This window comes from Pelmatolapia mariae, linkage group LG2 (assembly GCF_036321145.2).
Source record: "Pelmatolapia mariae isolate MD_Pm_ZW linkage group LG2, Pm_UMD_F_2, whole genome shotgun sequence".
Classification (NCBI taxonomy): Eukaryota; Metazoa; Chordata; class Actinopteri; order Cichliformes; family Cichlidae; genus Pelmatolapia; species Pelmatolapia mariae.
Window position 1 is genome coordinate 2,510,674 of NC_086228.1, and position 24,018 is coordinate 2,534,691.

Consider the following 24,018-nt stretch of genomic DNA (forward strand, 5'->3'; position numbering starts at 1 on the left):
GAACTAGTAGTGAAATTAGCATTGTTCGGCTAACGCCATCCCCCCTACATACCGTTAGTATGAAAGCATGCAACTATTATCTAAATTCTAGTGTTAAGGTTAATCGGTTTTTAGATTTACACACTTTGTCTTTTTTGACTTTATATTAATCAACTGTTAACTTGTTGAGGTGCACTTGATATTGTATACGTTTCAGCCTCCTCCACCTTTGGAATCACCAAACCACACCATATTTAGGCTTTGCAAAGAGAACATAAGTCTATTGTGCAGCCTGATTAGTCATAGCTCCATTAGTTGCAGTTTGTTTGTTGTGGCCAAAAGTAAAAATTACCACAGATGAAATGTGTTGATTTTTATTCAAAAGTTACTGTCTCCAGACAAGTACAAATCAGAAAACAGAGTGACTGAAAGAGGATGGGATAATAGACAACTCAGAGTGTAGGCAAGAGTGCTGACAAAATAAAACACAGACATGGCCAAAATGAAGGAAAGAAATAAAATTTTGTATATATACACATGATCTAATAAGAATTTATACCGATGTAGTGGTAAGTAACAAACAATAAACAGTACTTTTTTCCTTAAAAGAATTTTTCTTTTTTACTTACATAAAATAATTAGGCAAAACACATATAGGCTGTTTATCTACTTTATCACATTACATCTGACCACCTCATATTTCATGTTCTAAGAAGCCAATTATCCACCTTTAAACATGACTGATCCTCTGACATGGAAGATTACTGTGAGAAAATGTGACCTCCACAAGCATGTTTAAGGCTTAAGCATGGAATGACTACAAAATAAAAACCTCAGTAGACAAAACATTTCATTAAAACTTGTGTGTGACAAATACATGTCAAAATCTAAGCTTTGTCTAGCTGCCACAGCGCTGCTGAATAACTTTCATCTTCAGTATTGGCTGAATGACTACCTTACAGTTTTAACATTTGAAATCTAGAAGTATTTTGTGACCGGACTCTTTTTTTAATGTTGAGAAAACCTTAAAGCTGAATTTCACAAGTCTTTTCATTAGTTTTATCCAAACTAATTTACATGTAGGAAAAAAGGTAGAAACCCGAAGACATTATCAAGACAAAGAGAAAAAAAAATAAAAGAACAAAACATAAAAATACAAATTTAAAAATCTTCCTTGATGCATGGCTTTACATGCTTTCTTTTTTTTTTAAGTTTTACTTACACATTTCTCACTTTGTGACTGAAGGTTGAAAAGTTGAAAATAAGAAAATAATAAACCAAAAGCACATATATAAAATCAGCACCGATTCATATATAACTTTTATTTAAAATGTAGAGATACCCATTTCAACATTATGCTGCTGGATTTTAAAGAGAAAAAAGGTGATTTTCTTTGACCGAGCCGTTATCCCCCAGAGCCCACACAGTGGTACTACTGGGATTTAAAAAAAAAAAAAAAAGAAGAAGAAAAAAAAGCTCATTTTGAGGGGGAAAGGTGTACATATGTATCTGGTAAGATGGTGGTTAAGGAGTGATTCAAATCCTGGGGTAAGCTCTGGGACTTACAGCGTGGAGCGTTCAGTGGACTCTATAGGAATCTTCACAGCATAAAGGGATCTTAACTGTTTCTACATGACATCTCACCATCTTAACCACCAGTGGTTATTAGGACCTCAACTCAGGGCCAACAACAGGAAGAAGAAACAGATAAAAGGGAGGAAGGGGGAAAAAAAGAAGGAAAAAAAAAAAAAAAAAAGCACAGAAACATAAAGACCTCCATCCACTTGGCTAACACAGTACAAGCAAGCTACTACAGTCCGTTTATAAATTACTACTTCACACCTGGTAACTTACTACAATTGTAAAAAGGGTTAGACATAAACAAAAATGTTTCTTAAGTTAAACACACCATTTCATCCCCATTAAAAAAAAGAAAGAGAAAAAAAAAGGAAAACAAAAAGCTATTACTGATTTTTCTTCAGACATGTCTCATCTCTAATAGGTTTGGAAGTGGCCTGTTACGCTATTTCTGAACAGGAAGAGCTTACCCAAGATTATAAAAGTAAATATTTGAAACAAAGTCCTCTCTGAGCAAGCAACACTGAGTGTGGGTTGTCATTGGTCCACGTAAAGTACAAGCCAGATTTTTTCTTTCCTTTTTTTTTTTTTTTTTTTTTCATTTTTGCCTTTTCTTACAGAAAACACTTCTGTTTTCGCTTCTAAAATTCTCTTTAAATACAAAGCGCCTCTTCTCTCATCCCAGCGTCAAAATCATCTGGATATTAGCTTAAAACATGGACACCCCAAGCATCTGGAAGAAACAAACAGAACATTAATACAGACTTCACACTGCACTCTCCTGGATGTTTACATGATTAAATGTCCATCTACATCAGTAATGATTAAAGTCTGACAGAACATGACAGTTTTCAACCAGTTTCCAAACTAAATTAACAGTTACTGAGAAATCCTGATCTTAAACAGGCTTGTTCTGAGCCGTGCAAAAGAACTTGGTAAAAGCCAAGTACATCGCAAATGGTTTATATCCTCAGAAAAACCTTAATGGAACAAGATTTGAAGTATTTAGCGCAGACAAAACTGCTCCATTCTGATTCAGTTTCATTTTTGTGATCAAAAAGGTTGTTTAAGATAACATAAACCAGTCACACAGGGCTCTACTTAGCCTTACATTGTTCTAGAAGAGGAGGAAAAAGAAAGAAAAAAAAACCCTTCCCAGAGGTTTTGTGACAGTCTGGAACAAGAATTTAAGGCTGGATATCCAGTCAGACATAAATAAAAATCGTTTATACAAGCTTAATGGTTGCTCTGCTCACCAAAAAGAAATGTTGCACTTGGCTAAAGGTTAGTCAGCTCAGCCTGTCAAAATGCACAGCCTCATTCACAACCCAAATAAAACAGGCTAGCAGCTGGTCTAGCTTAAAAGGCAGGCAATTGCAATTTACTTCCCAACAGTTGTGTCCCTTCACATTATAAAAACCCAGTATTAGTGTGTACCATTACATGTAACAAGTCAACAAACAAAATATAAGATTGGGATCAGGATCAGTACAGGATCCTGATCTAAGGTGCTCCTTACCGATTCATCCATGATAGAAGGGTCAAAGTAATCGGGCTTGAGCTCAGACCTCTCACGGCGGTTCTTGGAGGGTGGCTATGAGGTTTAAGAAACAGCATATTTAGTAGATTGTCAAACAACTACTCCCACCCACTGTTAGAACTTTACCCCCATATATTAAAAAAGAAAGCAGAAACTGCAGAAATCAACAGAACCAACATACAATAAAAAACAAATAGGAGGTATGAAATTTCAGCATATGTTTGGAACATTCATGTAGAGTGAATTTAGAGAAACGAGGACAGTTGTACAGTCTTCTGGTTGATTCAACATGACATTTGGAGCCCATCTCATGGAATCCAGCTCCAGCATCCAAGAGAGGTATTAGCCTCGGATCAAATTTTGTTCTGGCTTTACACTCGGCATACATAAATCTGTGGTGTTGGCATAAATGATGAAAATAATTGTGTCTGTTTTGATCATGGTATACCAACAATTGCAATGTACTGGCAAGTACATACTTTAAAAAAAAAAGAAAAGAAAAAGATAGATATATTCTTCCCACAAGCAAACATTTCTCTTTAATGATTTGTGCTAGTTCTATTACAGACAACATTCAAAACAGGGTGCTTGGTTACATCCCGCCGGCAGTGTGTGCAATAAAAAAAAACAGTTACTCAAATGCATCAGAATACATTCTGAACTTAGTTGTAAAAGGGTTAATTTTCTTTGGTAATCTCCAACTACCATCAAACTGAATCATTAAATGACAAAGAGACAATTTGGAAACAAAGTTTCTTGTGTAAAGTGCTGATTTGGCTTCCAAGACCATTAACAAAAAACAAAAACTGACTTCAATTGTGATCTAGAGTTTCCTAAATTTGACAAAAAGACACAAGCTCGTATCACAGCGCTTCAGAGGACTTCTTAATGTTTGTACACCAAGTACAAACTCGTGAAAATGCATGTATCTTACCAGATCAATGTCCATGGTGTCAAAGTCCATGCCTTCATTGAGGTCATCCATACGGCCTTCTGATGACATCATCACATCCTCCACAATCGGCTCTTCGTCTTCTTCCATGAGCCCAGTGCCGCGACGACTGCTGAGCAAACCATTAAATAATTACGAATTGTACCCAGTTTTCAGATTTACACATGGGCATACAGGTGTGCCTGTGACTTACATAGCATGCTGCAGATTGGTCCTGAGCTTGGCATAATTCATGGCTCTTTCTTGCTGGCGTGCCTCCTCTTGCTGTCTTTGAGCCAGCATCCACGTCACCTGGGAACTAAATATATGAGAGCACATTATTTAGCCATGTTTTGACCCACAACTGTCTGGTGTTTTTACTGGGGATACCATGAGGATACAACTTAGTTGCACACTGGCCCGATGCCTGTAAAAACTCAGGGTGGATAAATAAACTAGTCAGTCACTGTCCCAGTAGGACCAACACTTGGCAGGCTGTTAGGCACAACCATTTTGCTACCATTTGCCCTCCAAATTAATAGCATGCAAATGGGCAATTACACTGAACCCTGTCTTAATGTATTTTGGCTCATTCCAGTCCAAACCTTTTCTCAGAGAATAAGTGATCCTCTGGCCTGAATAATCGGCCTGGATATGAGCCTAGATGTATTTATAAAATGTTATAGTATGAAACATCGGGATAAGCTTAAATAACAGATAATTAATTAAAAGTAAATGGTCATTAAAGAGCTTTGAGATTATAGGGTCAACAAAGAAAGAAGAGGGAAAAACGTTAATGTTGGACTGTGGGGTTTTTGAGTAATTGAAGGTGCTCAAGGAAAGTAAGTGGCTACTGCTGTAGCTCCAGGCTACTTCCAGTTTTCTCAGCCTGTACTTTGAGAGGCTACAACTATTCACTACTCATCTTATATAATCTCAACTTAGTTAGAGGTAGTGCTGGGCGATATGACGATATATATCGTGTGGACGATAGAAAAGTGTCTATCGTGCCATTTGTCTTCTATCGTTTCTATCGTTTCTAACCCTAATTTTATAAATTATTACATAAAAAAGATCATTAACCCTTTACAACCGGTCGGAGCAGGCACACTCCGTTTTCCCTAACTATTTTTAAATCCCTGTAGAACTGGAACCACGTGAGGTAGCGCAATAATTTCTTTTGCATATGAAAACGTAGGAGTTGTACTTACATCTTATTCCATTAGCTTGCCCTAGGTCACGGTTTCCTTCCACATATAGCTTTGCAAAAATTGCATAAAAAGTACTTCCAGCAACAAAAACATAATATTCCAGAAACACGCTTTGCCGATCCGATCAGCTGTTCATAACACTTACTAGTTGGAATATAAGTCAGCGCGAACTATCGCATGTCCGCCATTAGCTGTCCGAAACCGGAAGTGACGTCATTTCGCGGAAAATATAGTTTTTTAGCTTCAAAGCCTATGTTGGTGTTTTTAAAAGTCATGTTTGACTTTATGCTCTTCTGTATCGTTTCCGGGATGCTTAGAAGTCAAATTACACTGTTGGAAATAGTTTATTTTGATGCACATGCTGTGTTTTTGCAAATTTGCATTTATTTATTTTCATTTTTCCTGTGGTATATAAAATTTGTGTATCTCAAAAATAAAACTATGAAGACACTCAAAATAAATTTCTCGTGGTTGGAAACTATTTTGTGCAACTTTTTTGTATTTACAGTTTTGAGGGATAAGCCTCTTAAATTTCTCTAACTAGAAATATATGTAACAAAAAAAAAAAAAAAAGATTTTCAATTTTTTTGTAGTTTATTGCACTTTTTTGCAATTTATGTAGTTACTATGGACTTAATACATACATATTATTAAACTTTGGGCTAGAACGGTTGTATTGATGTATAGCAACTTGAAATGCTCCCACAAATGGCACTACAGCATGTAAAATGTAAAGATAAACTCTGGCAGACTTGGTTCTATGGTAGGTCTTAAAGGGTTAAATAGCCTGTGCAAATATATTAATGTTGTCTTCTCACTATACATACTCTTAACTTTATGCAAGAGAAAATAAAGTATAAAAAAAATGATATTTTTTGCAAAGAAACTCCGTCTTGTGGTTTTGCGACATGGTGCTGCTTTACGTGCACCCGGATTTGCGACATGCTTTATGGTAACTCAAAACAACTGCACCCTCTCCACTCGCTGTTTACAGACTGCATACTTTCCAGATGACCACAGGTCAGGTGGTATATCGTGATATATATCGTTATCGTGATATAAAATAATTCATATCGTGATAAATATTTTTTCCATATCGCCCAGCACTAGTTAGAGGCACGATTAATACCAAATCCTGCTCACTAATATCATATAGGTATATTTTCGCTGATCGATTAATTCAATTCTGAAGCTCAGACACCATTTTTCCTCATTGATCTGCCCATTCTCTGCTGATTAAGAGACACATAGCAAATCTGTAAAGACTCCTAATGTGTTTGTTCTTTTCCTAGGGATTTATCTAGGTAATAGGCCATTATCAAAACTGCCCTCATTATTGTGCATCAAAATGCTTTGCTAATAACTTAACACTGATATGCTACAGACCTAAGTAATGTGTTTAAGTCTTTGAACCTATTTGTGGTCTTGCCAACTCAAGTGTGCTTTTATTTTATTACACACTTACAAACGTGAAGTTTTCAGAGGTTTCGCATCTAAGGATGGTGAAGAATCGATAAGTCCTCCACAGTATAAATGTTTTTATTTGAATGAAGCGTGTATTAGCCTGTAACGATTACTGTGCTGAACATGACAGCAATAGTGCAGCAATGAAAGACTGAGGCATGCATACTTGTAATCCATGGGCGCCTGGTGGTGCTGGGGCGTCTGTTGATGGTGCTGCGGGTGTTGGTGGGGCTGCTGCTGGTCGTGAGGGAGGGGGTAGACCCCCATGAAGCTGTCATCACGCGCCCTCTTAGGGTCCCGCATGGCAGTGGAGGTGAGATGGGGAGATGGCATCATGACTGGAGTCTGCATGCTCTGCTGCCAGACTTCACTGCTGCTGCTGCTCTCCTCTGCACGGGAAAAGCCAAAGCGTTTGTTTCAAACAACCACACACATTCTCGTTTTTATACATTTTGCACAAGTTAGCAATGCAAAGCTCTATGATCCTGGCCATGCTGAGTTTGAGGAGGATCAAAATTTAGGATTTTGTTTGGTTGCTATGGCAAAAGCAACAAATTAACCTTTGCACCAGGGGCAGGGATTGCCACAGTTCACAGAAGAGGCGTAGGTATACAACTAAAATATAGTTCTGAGCATGTCTGTGTGTTTGGAACTCCAGGAACAGAAACCACCTGGAAAATTACACAACAGTGAAAACGGTGGGCCGTCTCTCCCCTGCCCCCAGTGAGCCACAATACTCAGCTGTTTTGTCACATTGATAAAGGCTAGCATATCTACTCATTATTAACCGTTTTTCTTGGCTTAATCTGTCCACAATATGAATTAGCATGGCATTTTGTTTAAGTGCTCTGGCGGCAACAGAGTGTGAGATAATGTTCTCTGGAGCTGTAAATTAAGCCATAACATCAGAAACATGAAGTATCACTTGTAAAGGACAAAACAAAAACAAACTTGAGGGTGATTGTATGGAGCTTTTATGCTTTCTCATTTATTAGTTAGTGGCTTTAAAATAACCAAGAAGGCTTGGACTTTGCCTTGGGGCCAGTAAACTCTACTTTTCTTGAAATCCAAATTTAACCTCTGATACAGAGAGATATCCTGTCATGAATAGTTCTGAAGCAAACATACACTAGAGAGGTTGTTTGACTGTTAAAGAGTACTTTGACTCTCTCCTAACATCTGCTGTTTAATCTCCTAACCCCACCCATGCAGGCTAGTGAGAAGACATCTGGGTTAATCTGGGCTCTGTGTTTGTAACATCGTGCCTGGCTGAGTTGTATGCATTTCTCCGATTTAATTCATGTTTATAGTTTATAGAAAACGGCTAGCTTTAATCTTTTTAAACCAAACTAAAAATCAATATATTTTTTCCACCTGCACTATAATTAAACACTTTTATTTTAATATTCCTGAGTAAACAATACCTTCTGGCAACTTCCTCTTGGCTGCTGAAGTTCCAGCTGTAACAACAGGAGGCTTAGTCTTCTTGGAGCGAACGGAAGAGCCTCTGCTGGAGTAGCCACTCATCACAGACATGGTATCATCATCACCCCCAGCCTGTAGGGAATTCCTGTAGGAGATGAGAGGAAGCCAGCAGTCCTCTCGCTGCAGCGCCATCTGGAACGTCATGAATCGCTCCAGGTACATGTGGCTGGGGAGAAGAGGGAGGTCATCTTGAGAAAATGAAATATGAAATACACAGGACAAACTTCACACGTGAAACCAGGTGCACATTCCAATTGGGGCATTTGAGGAAAAAAAAATTAAAAAAAATGCTGTCATGCATCAGAAACACCAGTTGCACCAGTTGTCACAAACACCTGTTCCACTGAGATACTGAAGCTTCCCATCCAAAAGCAGAGGGGGGAGAAAAGAAGAAAATCAGCTTACACAGTCCTCTTGTCTTGTCTCATAAGCTTGGAGGAGAACTCGCTGAGGATGTCCAAGAAAGCCAGGTTGCGTGGGGGGCCTCCTTCTCCTTGGGGACTAGGCTCCTTAAATGCAAACTCGATACCATCCCTGAGAAAAGCACAGAGGCAGAGAGAAAAAGAAAGACCTGTGAGCAAGGATTAGCAACGTTTCGTAGACATTAAACAAAAAGCAGTTCATCTTAACTGTGTAGTAGAGGTGTGCATACTCACAATATTCATGATAATACCGGCAGTTTTTGTTTTTGCCCCGGGTCAATAAATAAATATTATATCATGATATGCTAATTTCATGGTGTAAAAACAAATCACCCTATTACACAGCAGATTACGCCAAAGTGGGTCATGCAGCATGAAGTTATTAAAGTTGTGAAAGTGAAGGCAAACATGGCTAAAGCATCACTGCTGAAGATTTAATTCCCAAAAGAGCAGCTACTTGAGTGGTTTGGAAATATTTTGGATACAAACGAGCAGATACAGAACAGACCACGATAATATGGAAGGAGTGCAAGAAGCCTGTAATATCAAATGGGGGAAAATACGTCTAACTTACTTCACCATCTCAAGCATCAGCAGCCGAGTCTGTACCAGGATTGTCTGAAAGCCTGAGAGAAAGCTCTGCAGCTAACGCTACAAAACTAAAACAAAGTAAGCTCATTTAGCATAGCCTCACCAAGTCTCTAGCTAGTTGTACTCCGTATGATTTTAAAAAAGATATGATGCCAATCCAAACGATGGTGAAGGGAGGCTTCATGGAGCTTGTTAAGAAGATAGACCCACGATACATACTCCCAAAAAAACATGACCAAATTTATCGTGATATTATGTTTGGGCCATATCACTCATTCCTACTGCAGTAAAATATCTGAGTTAAGAGCAGCAACCCTGTGCATATCCTTAGATGCTGAGGCTGGAATCACTGGGATTTTCAACATTTAAAGACCTTTCAAAATCAAAAGATAAAAAAAAATAATAATCTGCTTCAATAACTATTTGTATAATATGGTACCTACATAGAGCTTCACTGATTAGACTGTTAATTGCTTAAACAGCACACATTTGTTATTACAGGCTAGCGATTTACCTTTCCTAAATGTAACAAACTGAGAATAGACCACTGAACATTTCAGGCTATCAGATTCTTAGTATAAAAACAAACTGTTTTGACTTGTTGGCCCCATATTAGATCTAGTAGTTTAAGTGTGTTGAACACATACAGCATTTGATTCGTACCACTTAAGTAAAGCAAGTTGCAGTAGTCATGCCACAACTTTCAATAGTGTAATATTACTTTATATAAAATAATTAAACCTGTGAAATACTAGAGAGAGCTGTCAGAATTACTACCTCTTTAGTACACATTTTAAAATATGACCTCGTGACAAGTGTACTGGACCCAACTAGGCAGGCATATTGTAAGATTCTGGACCTATAGCAACAATTAATGGCAACTACTTTTATACATTTATTTTTGTTTGTTTCAGTCCTCTTGCACTCTTCCCTCTGCACCATGGAACAAAAGAATTCAATTTTCAGTAATAACTTAAGTAGTTTTAGGCCTTCTTTCAGAACTCTTTGAATTGGAACAAATTTAATAATACTAATCTGTGAAACTGATTGGCTCAAACAGATAAAGATTTACTAGTACCAATGTTTCATCAGTGATTTTGCTCCGTATGTCCAATATAACGTAGCATTCACTGACTGTGAGAGATTTAACAATTCACATGAAAGAAACAAAAGCCACCGAGAAGATTGAATGCTTAAAACAACCAATTTTCCACCACTTATAACGGTATTAAAATAGATTTCTGCCACGGCAATAGTTTGTTTTTAGAGAAGATAGTTGAAATGATAGTAGTGATGATCCACCATCAGATATTAAGAAAACTCTGTGTTCATTCACACGGCTCAAATATGTAACGGTCGGTTGCCTTCCTTTATGTTTCTGCAGTTCAGTGTTGCATTTTGGTTTTTTTTAAACATGTTTTTCTACAATACTTACTGTACTGGAAAAGGCTAGAGTGTAACATTTCATGCCTTAAGCCTCTCCAAAATCCGGAGGAAAAACAACATGGCAAAGGAAACACAGTATTCAAGAAGTAATTTGTCTAACATGACAGTTCCCAGATACGGGGCCAAAATCTAAGAAAAGCTTTGTAACCCAATATGAGCGGAATAAAGCCTTACTTGTGCAGCATGGCAATGGCATCTCTGGTTTTGACTTGATCGAGACCGAAAGTTAGAGAAAAACGACGTGCCAACTCCTTGATTCCACAGAATGCCGAGGAGGAGCGATCAAAGCCATGACCCAGTTCAGTCACCATTTCAATAAATAACTAGGACACAGAGAGATATGGAACATTAGATAACATCTTAACCACTGGGACACATGAGCAGAAGGTCACAATTATGGAATTAATTAATACGGGAGCAACAGTGTGCACACTGACCTGCTGCAAACTGAGGATGAGCGTCTTGGCACACTGAATCTTGTCAATTTGCCGAGTCTTACTCATAGTCTCCTTGATGATATCACCGTAATCATTGTAATACTGTAAAAGCAAAAAAAAACAAAAAAAAACAGGAAAAACATTGAAAGGTCGTGAAGAATTTTGTGTGTGTGTGCATGCATGTGCCCAAGGTCAGGACAACAGCAAATGTGTTAATTACAACTATTTTTCCTGTAAGAGTTACTTATATTCACAGTTAATGGGGGTAATACACAACTGCATATTTTTTAAATGCCAAATGCTTAAGCTTACCCTCATGTACTGTTTAAAGATATCAGCTCCAGTCCTCATTTCTACCACACAGTAGATAATGAGTTTACAATAGGCAGCCAGGAGGTTTCTTCTCTTGTGCAGAGCTTCGATCTTTACTGCCTCGTCGTCTTGTTGCCCATCTGAGGGGGAACAAACAATTTGAAATCCCATTAGCTACTTCCTCACTTTGGCCAGTGCAGTGCCAAAACTGCACATCTGCATATTCATACCTGTGCTATTTGTGTCATCATCCTGGTCTATGAAGACATGGTTCATGATGAACGAGAGCAGTTCAGACTGCAGTGAGTCCTCTGGAGAATAGACCAGGGGCTCCAGGTGTTCTCTGCCTCCGGACACCATCTGGTGGCTAAAGATGAGCAGGAGATCACACAGGATGGTGAACGCCTGTGGAAAAAAAGAAGAAAAGAACAAAGTTAAAACTCTGCGTGCACAAGCCCTAAACAAAATGATCACAAATTAGATTTTAAGTTAAGCAGATATATTATAAGTGCTCTGGAGCTTAACAAATATCCACTGTAGCTGCAATAGGAGGCAACCAAACCACCACTTCAGAGTTAAAAGGTAAGTTTGTTCAGCTGCACAAACTCCATGTACTTTAGGTGTTCTTGCTTTGCTTTCAAGATGATTTTACGCGCACTTTTAAACATGGATAATTATCATTTTCTCATCTGTGTCACCTGCTCTTTGACAGCTGTGTTAACGTTGGTGAGGTAGCGCTGACACATCATACAGAATGCCCTCATCTGCTTCCTCAGGGTCACCAGATCATCCTGAAACAAAGACAAACGCATTTTAAAACATCACATTTATAGCTGTTTAAATCTGTTAAAACAGCACAAAATAGCAATGAAATGTGATTAGACCTCACCTTTCTGGAGCTGCCCTCAGATAACTTGGCGAGGTGCCACAGTATCACGTAGTGGGTACATTGCAGTGAATGGATGACTATCTACTCACAAGGAGCGAGAGAGAAAGAGAGAAAACCCACACAAAAAACAAAAACAAAAAAAAACATCAGTATTTTCGAGCATTTAAAAAAAAAATAAATAAATAAAAATTATGCAGAGTAACTTATGTATATTACCTGCTCAGGCATGTCCCCGTTCTCTATGCCAGTATTGAGCAGCTTGAAGTTGCTGGTAAAAAGGTCCCATCCCGAGAGGTCATGTGCACTGCAAAAGAGTTGACGACGTCTCATCACTTTCAAAAACGCGCACACTGAATCCACCAACAACGCAGCAGACGCAGATAAAAGCACATAGAAAACACTTCTGAGAAAACATACTTGTGAAAAGCTGTGATCCTCTTTAGAGTTGACAAAACCTGATAAGCATCATCTTCATCAGCATCTTCACCCTGTACAGAAAAAAGTGATTTTAACAGGTCAAGATCTTTAATGTTATCATAAATAAAAACAAACTGGAGTTTTCAGGTTGTCCAGAAAGGTGAAAATTTCTGATGAGCTTCTTTACAAACTATATGATAAGGTGTTTCACAGCACATCAAGTATTTTCATCCTTGCTATATATAAGACTTCTGTACAACAGGACAAGTTCCAATACCAATAAATGAAGAGTTACGAGATGTGACAGAGCTAGAACAGAACACAAATAACGGAGGCTGTGCTCTTTTCATGGTTTATGTTGAGCTAGTTTCTGTTGTACTGGACTTATAGGTATGCTGGACATTTAAGCGCACTATTACTCTCACCTCTTGTAAAAAGTCCTCCAATAGCCTGTTAAATTTGTCCACCAGCTCATCCAGCAGCTGGGAACGGGCTATGTCCACCCTGTTAAAGATTGTGAATTCCTCATTGCAGAGGGCGTGGTAAGTCTTAGAGCAGGACTCTAAAACCTCAGTGTCTGTGTGCTTCTCGACAATTTCTTTGATCTGACGTAGCAGGGATTCCAGGTGCTGGAGGAGAGCGGGAGATAGAGATATCAGCATCGTGTGTGTGATAAACAATCACATTAACATGTTAAATACATTAATCCGATTTGTTCTGATCTGATTAGCGCTGTCCGACAAGCCAATTTGTCTTACCTTCTCCAGACGCCCTGTGGTATAAATTTCCAGGTCAAAGAATTGCGGAAGCTGCAACAAGTTAGTCACCTTCTCTGCATCCACGGCATACTGTGGAGCACATAAAGAGCACAATGATGCTGTATTGTTAAAAGTACAACCTCCTTAGGAAGATTGCTTCTAAGAAAGCTGAGTGGATATGACATACCTTTGCCAGTAGAGGGGGCAAAGCCACAGCAAACAGCTCTGTTATTTTGGTTCTGTCATCCAGCTGAGTCTTCTTCTCTTTAGCCGTCATCACCTGATGTGTGATGCAGCCAAATTAGACCACACAACTAGTCTCCATTCATCCATTCAGAAAGTGTACTCTGACTTCTTAATACCAAACACCGCCATTTGGGGTAAATGTGAACTACATTAATCCTTTTTTTTTTTCTCCTTTTTTTTGGGCACATCTGGGGAATTTTATTTTTAGCTTTTAACTGAATTTCCTAAATAATTTAAGTAGTAAACTGAGAAAACTTCTTTAGAAACCAATGTGTTGTAAACAACTCAGTAGGACTGCATAAAAAGGGCCCAAAGCAGCTGTGGTTAAACTCATTAAAATAAAGAAAGTATGTAAGTGCAGCAGAAACATGTCAGAAAGTACATGTTTAGCATCTACAATTATGCAGAACGAAAAAAACAAAAAACAAAAAAAACATGAAGAATATCCCAGAACTGGTCTTGTCTCCAAAATCAAACACCACGACAATGAGCAAAAGAAAGTATATACATTAAAACAATCTTAGCAAACAGTCTTATCCTCTGATGGCCTACATGTTGCACTTCAGACAGCAAAATTACAAAAATAAATAAATAATCAAACAAGTTGGGTGACAATTATTTGAAGACCTATAAACAGACATGGATCTGTAGATCTTTTAAGTGGCCATGTTTCAGAAGGTTCATAAAGAGTTAACCAATTTAACATAATTAACTCTATAATATTACTGTCACCAAATCCCAGGATAGTTGGTCGATTAGGAGAACAGCACAAAGACAGCACAATCCAACAAACAGACGTGACTAGTATTGGCTTATGATTTTTAGCGTGTCAGCCACTCTTACCCTCTTCCCTGTTCCTCTTCCAACAGGTGGGTGGCACTCAGCAGCCTGGCGTACAGTGCACAGCATGATTTCAATCAAAGCCGTCTCTTGTCTGTCTGTAAGAGCTGCAAAAGAAAAACCAAACAGAGAAATCAATAAATCACAATAGTGCTCTAAACTGCATACCAGTACAAAGAGAGAGAAAAAAAAAAAAATACAGTGCCATACCTTCCTCTCCTGGCAACGGGTCATCTAGCAGTAAGCTGATCATACACTCCCAGTCTTTCAGTAGCTCTGCACCACATTCCCAGAGTGAGTCCACTAGGTAAGCCGCATGCTCGTGGAGCTGATGGAATAAGTGTTCAAACAGATGAGGGATGAATCACTGATACTGTTTACAAAACAGTACGGGCAATAAAGGCAGAAATGTGAGAACAGAAAATATAGCATGATAATGTACCTCACTCTCCAGGAAGAAAAAGACAGTGGTCTTAATGAGGTTGGCATTGGGGCTTTGTCTGCCTCTCCTTTTGGGGGCACCTTCATCTTCCGGTTCTCGGTGGCTGAACAATCTTTGAGAATATTTTTCATTAGTTGGGAATCACATGGAATACATAACTCAAACAGCTGATATACTATTTCTTGGGACTGCAAAGGTTTACAAACAAAAATCACTACAAGCCTGAAGCTAGAAATCGTAACTTATGTCTAACATACTTCTTAAAAAGGAATTCTCCAGCTGCAACTGCGACCGGCCTGTGTGCCGAGTACACCAAGTGATAGACACTTTCACAGTCCTCAGGAGTCAACACCTCATCTGTACTACTGCAGAAACAAATACAAAGAAGATTACAAAGACTTTATCAGTAGCACACATGTACTTGATGCAAATCACAAAATTTACAAGTGCTCAGCCTTGAAGTATAAACTACGTCCCAATCACTTGTGCTGAACAACATTAGATATTATCAAAAACAACCACTTACTTCAAGACAAGAGTAAGTAGCTTAATAGCTTGTACTGCTACATCGTATTCTTTGTCAAGAGTCATAGAGACGATGCGGTCCTAAACAAAGGGAGAGACAGAAAACTTAATGAGTCATTTTGCCTCGCAAACTCCTGAATTCCTGAAAGCATAGTTAAATAAAGACAAGCCCATGGAGTTTGTTTCTCAGAGTATGGAACAAATATAACTGTTGTGTTTAAGTTGTCCAGCAGGTGGTGCTGACCTTAAAGCGACTGGTGAAGAGCTCCAGTCTGGCATTGAGTTCTCTGTTGTAATAGAGGCCCTGCAGTGCTGTGAGACACTTTAGACGTACTTCACCTTGCTGGAATAGAGTAAGAAAGTATCCATTACTGGTTACTGCAGTTATCAACACACTTTTTAAAATAAATAAATAAATGAAGTATACACCTTAAGAGGAACTCTTAAAAAATTCAGAGTCCTTTGTATTGCCCACCTTATCGTGCATCGTCCATCCCACATACTTCAGATAGCTGTCGTTGAGGAAGGCATCACTATAGAGTTTCATCCACACTCCAATCTCTTCTATACAGATCGCCCTGATTTCTGCTATTGAATCCCTGTTAAAACATTATTTAACAAAACAAGAATGAGTGCTGTTAGCAGTCAGTAGAAAAGACAGTGATAACAAAGTTCAAGACTGGATGCTGACTGATGTAAGGCCATACCGATATCTGTGAACAAACACTCCTTTGAATATTGCATTCATCATGTTTTCAATCTCGTCCTGATTTTCCTGGAGCTGAAATTAGGAGCAGAATAAACCATGTCAGCACATTTTATCACACAAACACAGCAACTGACCAGACTGCAACAATAACTGGTGGTCAGGATGCATTGTTAACATAATAAGACTAGTGTGACAGTCAACTATGCCACCATGCTGTGGTGTGGCTGCACAGTGAACTAACAGATGGATGCCCTGTGGGACCTGCTGTTATATAACCAATAAACCAGCCATACAGGCTAAATAACACTTGGCATTGCGGGTTCACCACCTACAGAGGAGTAGCAGTCACTATTCTTCCTAAACCAACAAATGTCTGCTCACAAGCTACAGTAATTCCTGTTTACATGGTTATATAGGTTCTTTCATGTTTTGGGGAGAGTCTAAGTTTAATGTCAGTTGTTGATTTTGTAGAATACTGGTTTAAATTCTTTGAGGTGACCACAAAAAAAACAAATAATATACTGTGAATCTTTCACATATCACCTGAGATTTCTGGTATCGTCATCTCTGATTCAGAATAGAGTCCTTATTTTGAAACAAAGTTCAATTCAATAAATACTCTAGCTCAGAAGAATATACTATGTATGCAATGACTATCTCCCCCCCAAAAAAAAGTTCTGCGAGAAACTGGTCTGTGTCCTCCCACTTTACTGGGGAAATGGGTACAAAGCGGGACCCTCCCGCTGTGTTGTTGCCAACACAGTCTCCAGCTGCTGAAACATAATAACCAGTTAAGCCCATTGTGTTCCACAACTCTGCACAGGCGCAAGCTTTTATAAATTAAACAAATCAAGGACCAAAGTAGTTTTCTTCACCTAAACAGAGTAGGCTAAAAGTTATCTGTTCAAATGCATTTGGTTACCAGGGAATTTTCAAAGCTTGTTACTAATTTGCTAAATCTAAAATGGATCCATTCTTTACAGTTCTACTTTAGTGTGTGCTAGATGATAGTCATTATTCTCACACATCAATGCTACACTTTTACCGCATTTACATAGCTACACTGGCAGTATTTAAAAATCTATAGCTGCTTTCAATTAATGTAATGGCATCTGAATGTGTTGGCTTCGTGTCTAAAGGATTCTGGTCATTTTTCAAAAATGGAGAAAAAAAAAAAAAACATTATGAGAGTATGTGCACTAGGGCAGACACAGTAACATTTGCAAATCTGTTTGAACAGAGCATAAATCTGAAATGCATGCAGTCACATTAACAGGCAGACCTTGAACAGCAATAACATTTATCTCTCCAACTTCAATTTTCATTCGCACTAAGATTGAAGCATTAGTCATTTCTGTTACTTTCAAGCTGTAAGAGACGACCTTCTCACAGCCTGTGTGGAAGGGCAGGGAAGAGATGCCTCTCAGCTGCAGCATCATGCAGCACGTGCACACAGACACAGAATTAAACTTTCAAAAGTGTGGCTCCACTTCAACAGTCAACACGATGCTTGCCAACACAAATGCAACAAGTCTTTTAAACACAGGGCACACCTTTCTTATGCACCGCATCTCTCTGAATTAAGCAATTTGCTGTAATATTTATGAACTTTAAAAAAGTATACATTATTGAAAATTTTCTCAAAATATTGTGATATATTTTTGAGGCTATACAGCCTACCCAACTGCTCCTGTTTTTGTCTAACTGAAGGAGAAGCAGCATTTTCAATAAATGAAGGGCGTTTTCAATCCTTCTTTTCCATAAGCTACTGTCATGGATGACAAACTACAGTTGTAGTTGAACAGCATTATAACCATCAACAGCATAAATAAAATGCAAGCACAGAAGTAGAAGTCTAGTTAGTGTTTGTCCTGGAAACTTTAAGTTTTATATAACTGTTTAATACTTTAACAAAAGCTGACGTAAATCTAAATTGTAATTCATCAGAAACTTGTACAACATTTTCACACATGTGGATGATGAAGTTTTTTCTTTCTATTTGGGTCGAACATCTCCAGCTGCAAGCATCTCCTCCTTTGTAGCCTGGTTTTACTCAACAGTGCGTTTTTATCTCAAGACGTGAAACGTGTGTTGTTTCCACATTTATGGGGAACAGTTGTATATGTATATATTATATATGTTGCAAAGATCAGTGCTTTGTTGGAGGTTGTTGAAGTAGTTCTCTTTTTAGGTACGAAACTGTCATTAGAGGGTGACACAATGCTCTTACTTTCAGACATGCCCGGGTTTGTCTCCTTGTTGTACACACAAAAGAACATAAACAAATGGTTTTGCTACAGTAAAAATATTGCGATAGGATACTTTTAACGTAAAAATGTATACCGGTACTATAGCTGACGATACAATGTGGCAGAGCCCTAAGGAACAGTTGCCAATTATTTTGATACATTACCAAATCACTGCTCAAACAAACCAGTTTTCAATGTGAAGTTTAAGTGTCAAACGTACAAATGAATCTTAATAAACATGACATGTGCTTAGGTGTGATAAGCTGCATGACAAAAACAAATGCAACAAATTGTTGCAATGCTTACCTCTTTACGTTTTTGCAACAGCAGCTCCAGCCTGTCATTTGCCCTTTTAGCGACCATTTTATTTCTCTCTGCCTCATACTGGCGCTGGGTGTTGTCCATGTTGATGCTCAAGTTTAGAGCTACATTCACCAGGGCTGTCATCAGCTTCATGGCTGTCAAAAACACAACAAGGAACGTGAAGAAATAAAATAATTTCTGTTATCTGTAGATTATTTCAGAACTGTCTCTCATTAAATTATGTGAGCTTATCTGACATCAGTGGGTGTTTGGTATTAATAATATGCAATGAAATTTAGTTCTGATTCCACTACAGAGCAAAATAGCAATAGCTTAAATTTACAGGATGGTGAAATAGTCACAACTGGAACAATATTTGTATTTTAGAAAAAAATAAAATATGTTTGGGTTCCTTTAATTCTGACTAAGTAGACACCTTGAATTCAAGTATGCTTTACAAAAGAAGACAAGTCACCAAACTCAAAGCAAATTGATTATGAATAGATCCAGTTTTAGAAACACCTGGGGAACACAGTAGCTTCGGTGCAGAGAACAATGATTAACTAGTGTATTATCTAAAATAACTGTCCACCAGCTGAAACAGGCCAGCCTGCCAAGACCAACATTCACACCCAAACAGAAGCACAACAAAAGCATACTGAAAGTTCATGACAACAACTTTCCAGACAGAAAAAATACCTATATGTTTTATAGTCACAGTACCCACGTGACAGAGTAAGTATTAAGCCTAACAATATCGGCTATGTGTTCTACATAGCTCGGATTATTGTAGAGCATATGATCAAGATTCTTTTGCGTTTTTTAATGCGTTTAAATCCCCCTTTGCTGCTTACATTTATCCTAAGTGTTCATGTGTACACAACAAGCTCATAATAAAGACTTGAGTTGCCCTGCCCTTAGGAGTGCAAAAACAATCACAAAAAATAACTTAAAACATTTGTGCAGGTGGCCCATCTAGGTTGATCACTGGGGTTATTAACTTTAATACTACTATGAAACAAAGTGTGCTGACAGTATAAAAAAAACTAGAGTTTACACTTTGTGTACTTACACCGATGAAAATTTCTGACCTCTTAAATATCCAAGAGCACTACAAATGAGCTTGCAGTTCAAACACAAGGATACATCAAGGAAAAACCTTTAAAGCACAACTTTTCCCAGCTAGATAAATGTTGTATGCTTGGAAAAGAAGCTACTGATTGTAAATCAGCACAAACATTTAAATATAATTCATAAACACACACGATCTTACCTGCCAGTGTTGAGGTGTGTCTGAAGGCTCGGACTTGGGAATCCGATAGTCCGGTGAGAAGGGAGATGACTGTGTCCATCATATACTCATCATAGATGATACTGTATTGACACTGGCGCACTAGCACCGAAATGAATTCACAAAAACTTGTTTTGAACTTCTTCCACTGGGGCCCGGCTATGGTTAGAGGGTAGTCACCGCTGTCCTGCAAAGTACACAGAGGAACGACAGTCGTTCACTACAATGACTAGTACAAGTGGCAGTTATCTACCACAAATTAGCAAAGTTTATTGTCCTTGGTACGTACAAGAATTCTGTATTTGGCATCTGAAATGACACTTAAGTGATTTATAGTGAATATGGTGTGATTATTAGTCTAGTGTGGTAACTTGCCTCATCAAATTCCTCTGTCATCCGTCGGATGATCTCAGAGTTCTGCATGTTGCGAAACATTTCTCCAGTAACCACACCTGACAGGAAAAAAACAGAAGAAGAAGAAGAAAGAGGTTAGACAGAAGACAATTTCCTGAGTGGAAAAGCGGAACTACTGATTCAGATGAGTGGAGGGAGGTTCTGCAGGACAACAAAGCCTACATACTTCCTCAATATAGTTTAAAAACAAACAAACAAACAAACAAACAAACAAACAAACAAAAAAAAAAAAACAGCCAATCATGTAGTATTAGTACTGAAGCTGAGAAACATAAATACCTTTGCATCCTGAGCACTGGATGAAGAAATTGATGAGATCCAACAGTGCAACATCTCTGTCATGTTTGTAAGATTCAATCCAGTCATCAACAACAGACTGCAAGAAGATGGGGACAAGCACAAGTTGTGTATTTTTTTCTCTTACTGAGTAAAAGAAAAGGGAAAAAAGGTGGCAATTTCAAAGGGCTTACTGTTCATACCTGCATTGCACTCCTTCCCAGCTTCACAACCTCAAACAGCATCATGTTTTCCATGCCATTCTCTTGGTGGTGGCCATTTATACGGCCTGCTCCCTTCCCTCCTTTTCCTTTCTCCCCTGCTGCCTTCTTCCCCTTCTTTCCACCCTGGGAAAGTAGTGAAAAAACAAATATAAATCTGAGAACCACTGCAGAGTGTAAGGAAAGAAAAACAATGTGTGTTACCAATACTTGTGCAATGGTCCATTTGTTGCATCTATACCTTTCCTTTAGCTGAATTTGCACTCCTTCCATCAGGATCCTCAGAGAAGTCTGTGTCTGAGGAGAATCGAGTGTCTGTATCCCTGACAAAAACAAATAACTGCATGAGATATCATATCAACCTTAACCTTAACAATAAATGTAAACTAGAAGTAGATACTTACTGAGTATAGGCGAACTCTGATGGTATTTCTGGTGCTATCATTGTTGCAACATCTTCTGGATAACTTTAACTTACGACTGGCTTATAATCCTCACAAAATACAAGGCAGGAGACGTTGCATGTGACCTAGAATATGGAGCAGAATTGTTGTGGAGTGCTACACATGCAGTATTATTGCACATTTCACCAGCAACACTGAAAACTAAACAAAATAAACACTTTGTGTTTCCAGAAATCACGGCATCTGTAGTGAGCAAATGTTACTTAGCAGATCTTTGAAAGAGAGAGTGAGAGAGGAAAAAAGAAAAAAAGGTTTCACATGGTAACAGGGGGCGGACACAAACGCTCCTGTCATGCTCACTGTCCAACCATTGGCTCCCTCCCTTTCTCGGCTCTCCTGGGTTTACAGACAACGTCATACAATCAAGACCGGAGTGTCTTCCTCAATGTCCAAATATGGCACTGCCCTATCCGCCCCATACATATCTCAACCAATCAAATGCCAGTATCAACATCAACAAGATTCTGCAGGCCACAGGGAAACTATTGCATGGTTGTGAAGTGTAAATTAGTGGCACACAGATCAAAGTAGCAAGCAGAAATAAGTTTTCAAATCAGGACTAATACCATGTCCGCTCTGAACCAAATGTATTTTTTTCTGTAGCAGTCAGTGAAAGCAATAAAAGTCCTACCGAGTAAACGATTCAGTCTGGAAAAGACAAACTCCACCCATTGTACACCAGGTTGGGTGCAGTGAGTCCCTCTTTCAGTCCTAGTACACTTGGAGCTAACATACACAACGTTGTCATTCTTCCATTATTAAACTAGACACAATCACTTAGTAAACTTTAAGGCCGACTATCCGATTTAAATCGAATAGCAAATTGATTCTTACAATTTCACGCAAAATGAAGGCTCACGCGTGCCAAATTACAGGTTATTACTGTTTACTGTGAATTAAATAGTAAACGTTAAATTGGTTAACATCAGCTAACAGCAAAGCAAATATTAGTACTCAATGTGATGTAGTTTCTATGACTATGTGAGTTTCAGCTTTTCACAGTTAATTCTTAGTTTGAGAGTTTGGTACCGTGCCCATTTCCTTGATAGTGAGGGGGATACTGCATGACAAGACGACGGGATTCGTGCAGACAGAAAAAGTGGCGCCAAATCGGGGAGTGTATCTCATAAACTTGTTAATGCGAAACGACAGTAAAGAATGTTATATAACAAAAAACACGCTAATGTGAAACTCAACTGTGTGAATTTTTCAAGGACAACTATGCCACCAACTACCGGCTCCGCTCGCCCCAACGCTGCCGACACGGAGCCGCTCTTCGTCGGTTCCTGTCAAAATTGACGCCGGTGCGCTGCTGGTGCTAGCGCGAGTAGCTAAGTAACCGTGGATTTTTGGCGTATTTTCCCCAGCGTCAGCTAGTTGAAATTTGATTAAGTAAGCATGCGCTACTTAGGGAAAACAAACTATGAATAGCCAAATAAGAAAAACGAGAAGCGCATATAATGCAATATCGTCAGATTTTCAGAACATGCCAGCGTTTACCATTGCTATACTAGTTGGACCATAATAACAAAACAACGCAAGCCTTTCTGTACTAGCGTAAGCTAATATTAGCCGGAACACAATAAGGCTAGTCAGCAATGCTGCCGTGTACATTAACTAATTTCTGTCTACGTGTCACTCGTAACCAGTCTTCGTCCGAAGATAAAGCAAATAATAGCAGATAAACTCCAATGGACGAGCTGAAAATAACTCCCACTAGTTAGCAATGCTAAGAGCTACTGCTAACGTTACCTAAAAAAACATCACGTCCTTGCGTCCTCCATCTTGCCTCGGGAGTTCCAGGACCGTATTGCATAAGCAACAAACACTTTGTTTACAAATATATAAAGTGCAAGTAAGTCGGCTATGGCAATAAAACGCTTCTGTCTGTTCCGAGCTACGTATTTTGCGCCGCTGTGTAAAAAATCCAGTTCGTTAGCCTGCTAACAACCGAAGTAGCCATGTTCCGCGAGCTAGCGAAGCGACTTGGTTCAGGCAGACATCCGCGCTCTGCGCTCATCTAAAGCTAGCCTGGCTAGCGAGACGGCTAGCAAAATACAAATCAACTAAGTTCCAGATAGCTCTCCGCCATTTTACAGCTAACTTACCTTGTTGTGAAATGTAGTCCCGGTACAATCGTAACTTTTACTACTCGTATACAGCCTCCGTCTGAATTCCGCCACAATTCTGTAAAAAGAGTTTAAAAGTCGCGGTCAGAGGCGGTTTCGGACGTTCTCTCACCCCGCTTGCTCCGTAGTTCGGTTTGTTGTTTCGACGACCTGGGAGGAGGAAATCCTGGTGCAGAGCTACCACCTAGCGGCCACAATACTCGCACTGAATGCATGGTTTATAGCCTGACATCTAGTGGTAACTGACGAGAACTGCACGGTAACACTACCGCCTCTGTTTTCTGTGGGCTAGCTTTTCTAGCCATTTGTTCTGTATATATAAAAGGAGCACACAATACTAACCAAGGACGTTACTATTTGAAGTATCGTAGCAAATCTGTATGGTTCTCGTCTGCAGTTCCTTCCCAGTTCACAGTGACAACTTACACACAGGCAACATATAGACAAGG

General features: G+C 38.9%; 1 protein-coding gene across 2 annotated transcripts; it reads right to left on the reverse strand.

Moving 5' to 3' along the window:
- Positions 1-337: 337 nt before the first annotated feature.
- On the reverse strand, positions 338-23,738 carry stag2b (STAG2 cohesin complex component b). Of its 2 annotated transcripts, none has more exons than XM_063490111.1 (34): positions 23,549-23,738; positions 21,381-21,505; positions 21,218-21,299; positions 20,959-21,102; positions 20,759-20,855; positions 20,441-20,517; positions 20,048-20,252; positions 18,778-18,929; positions 16,221-16,294; positions 15,989-16,112; positions 15,758-15,856; positions 15,515-15,594; positions 15,246-15,353; positions 14,989-15,100; positions 14,757-14,874; positions 14,550-14,653; positions 13,648-13,740; positions 13,461-13,550; positions 13,128-13,331; positions 12,703-12,773; positions 12,502-12,589; positions 12,286-12,366; positions 12,095-12,187; positions 11,627-11,801; positions 11,397-11,536; positions 11,085-11,186; positions 10,822-10,970; positions 8,594-8,722; positions 8,128-8,354; positions 6,870-7,092; positions 4,243-4,347; positions 4,032-4,158; positions 3,077-3,151; positions 338-2,290 (listed from the first exon to the last, which is right to left on the reverse strand). In XM_063490111.1, exons 2-34 carry the CDS (start codon positions 21,419-21,421, stop codon positions 2,267-2,269), a joined length of 3,813 nt encoding a protein of 1,270 aa, XP_063346181.1. In that variant the 5' UTR covers positions 21,422-21,505; positions 23,549-23,738; the 3' UTR covers positions 338-2,266. The 2 variants fall into 2 exon arrangements, with proteins under 2 accessions (XP_063346181.1, XP_063346174.1); XM_063490104.1 differs by having other exon boundaries at positions 4,032-4,161.
- Between the last annotated feature and the right edge of the window lie 280 nt (positions 23,739-24,018).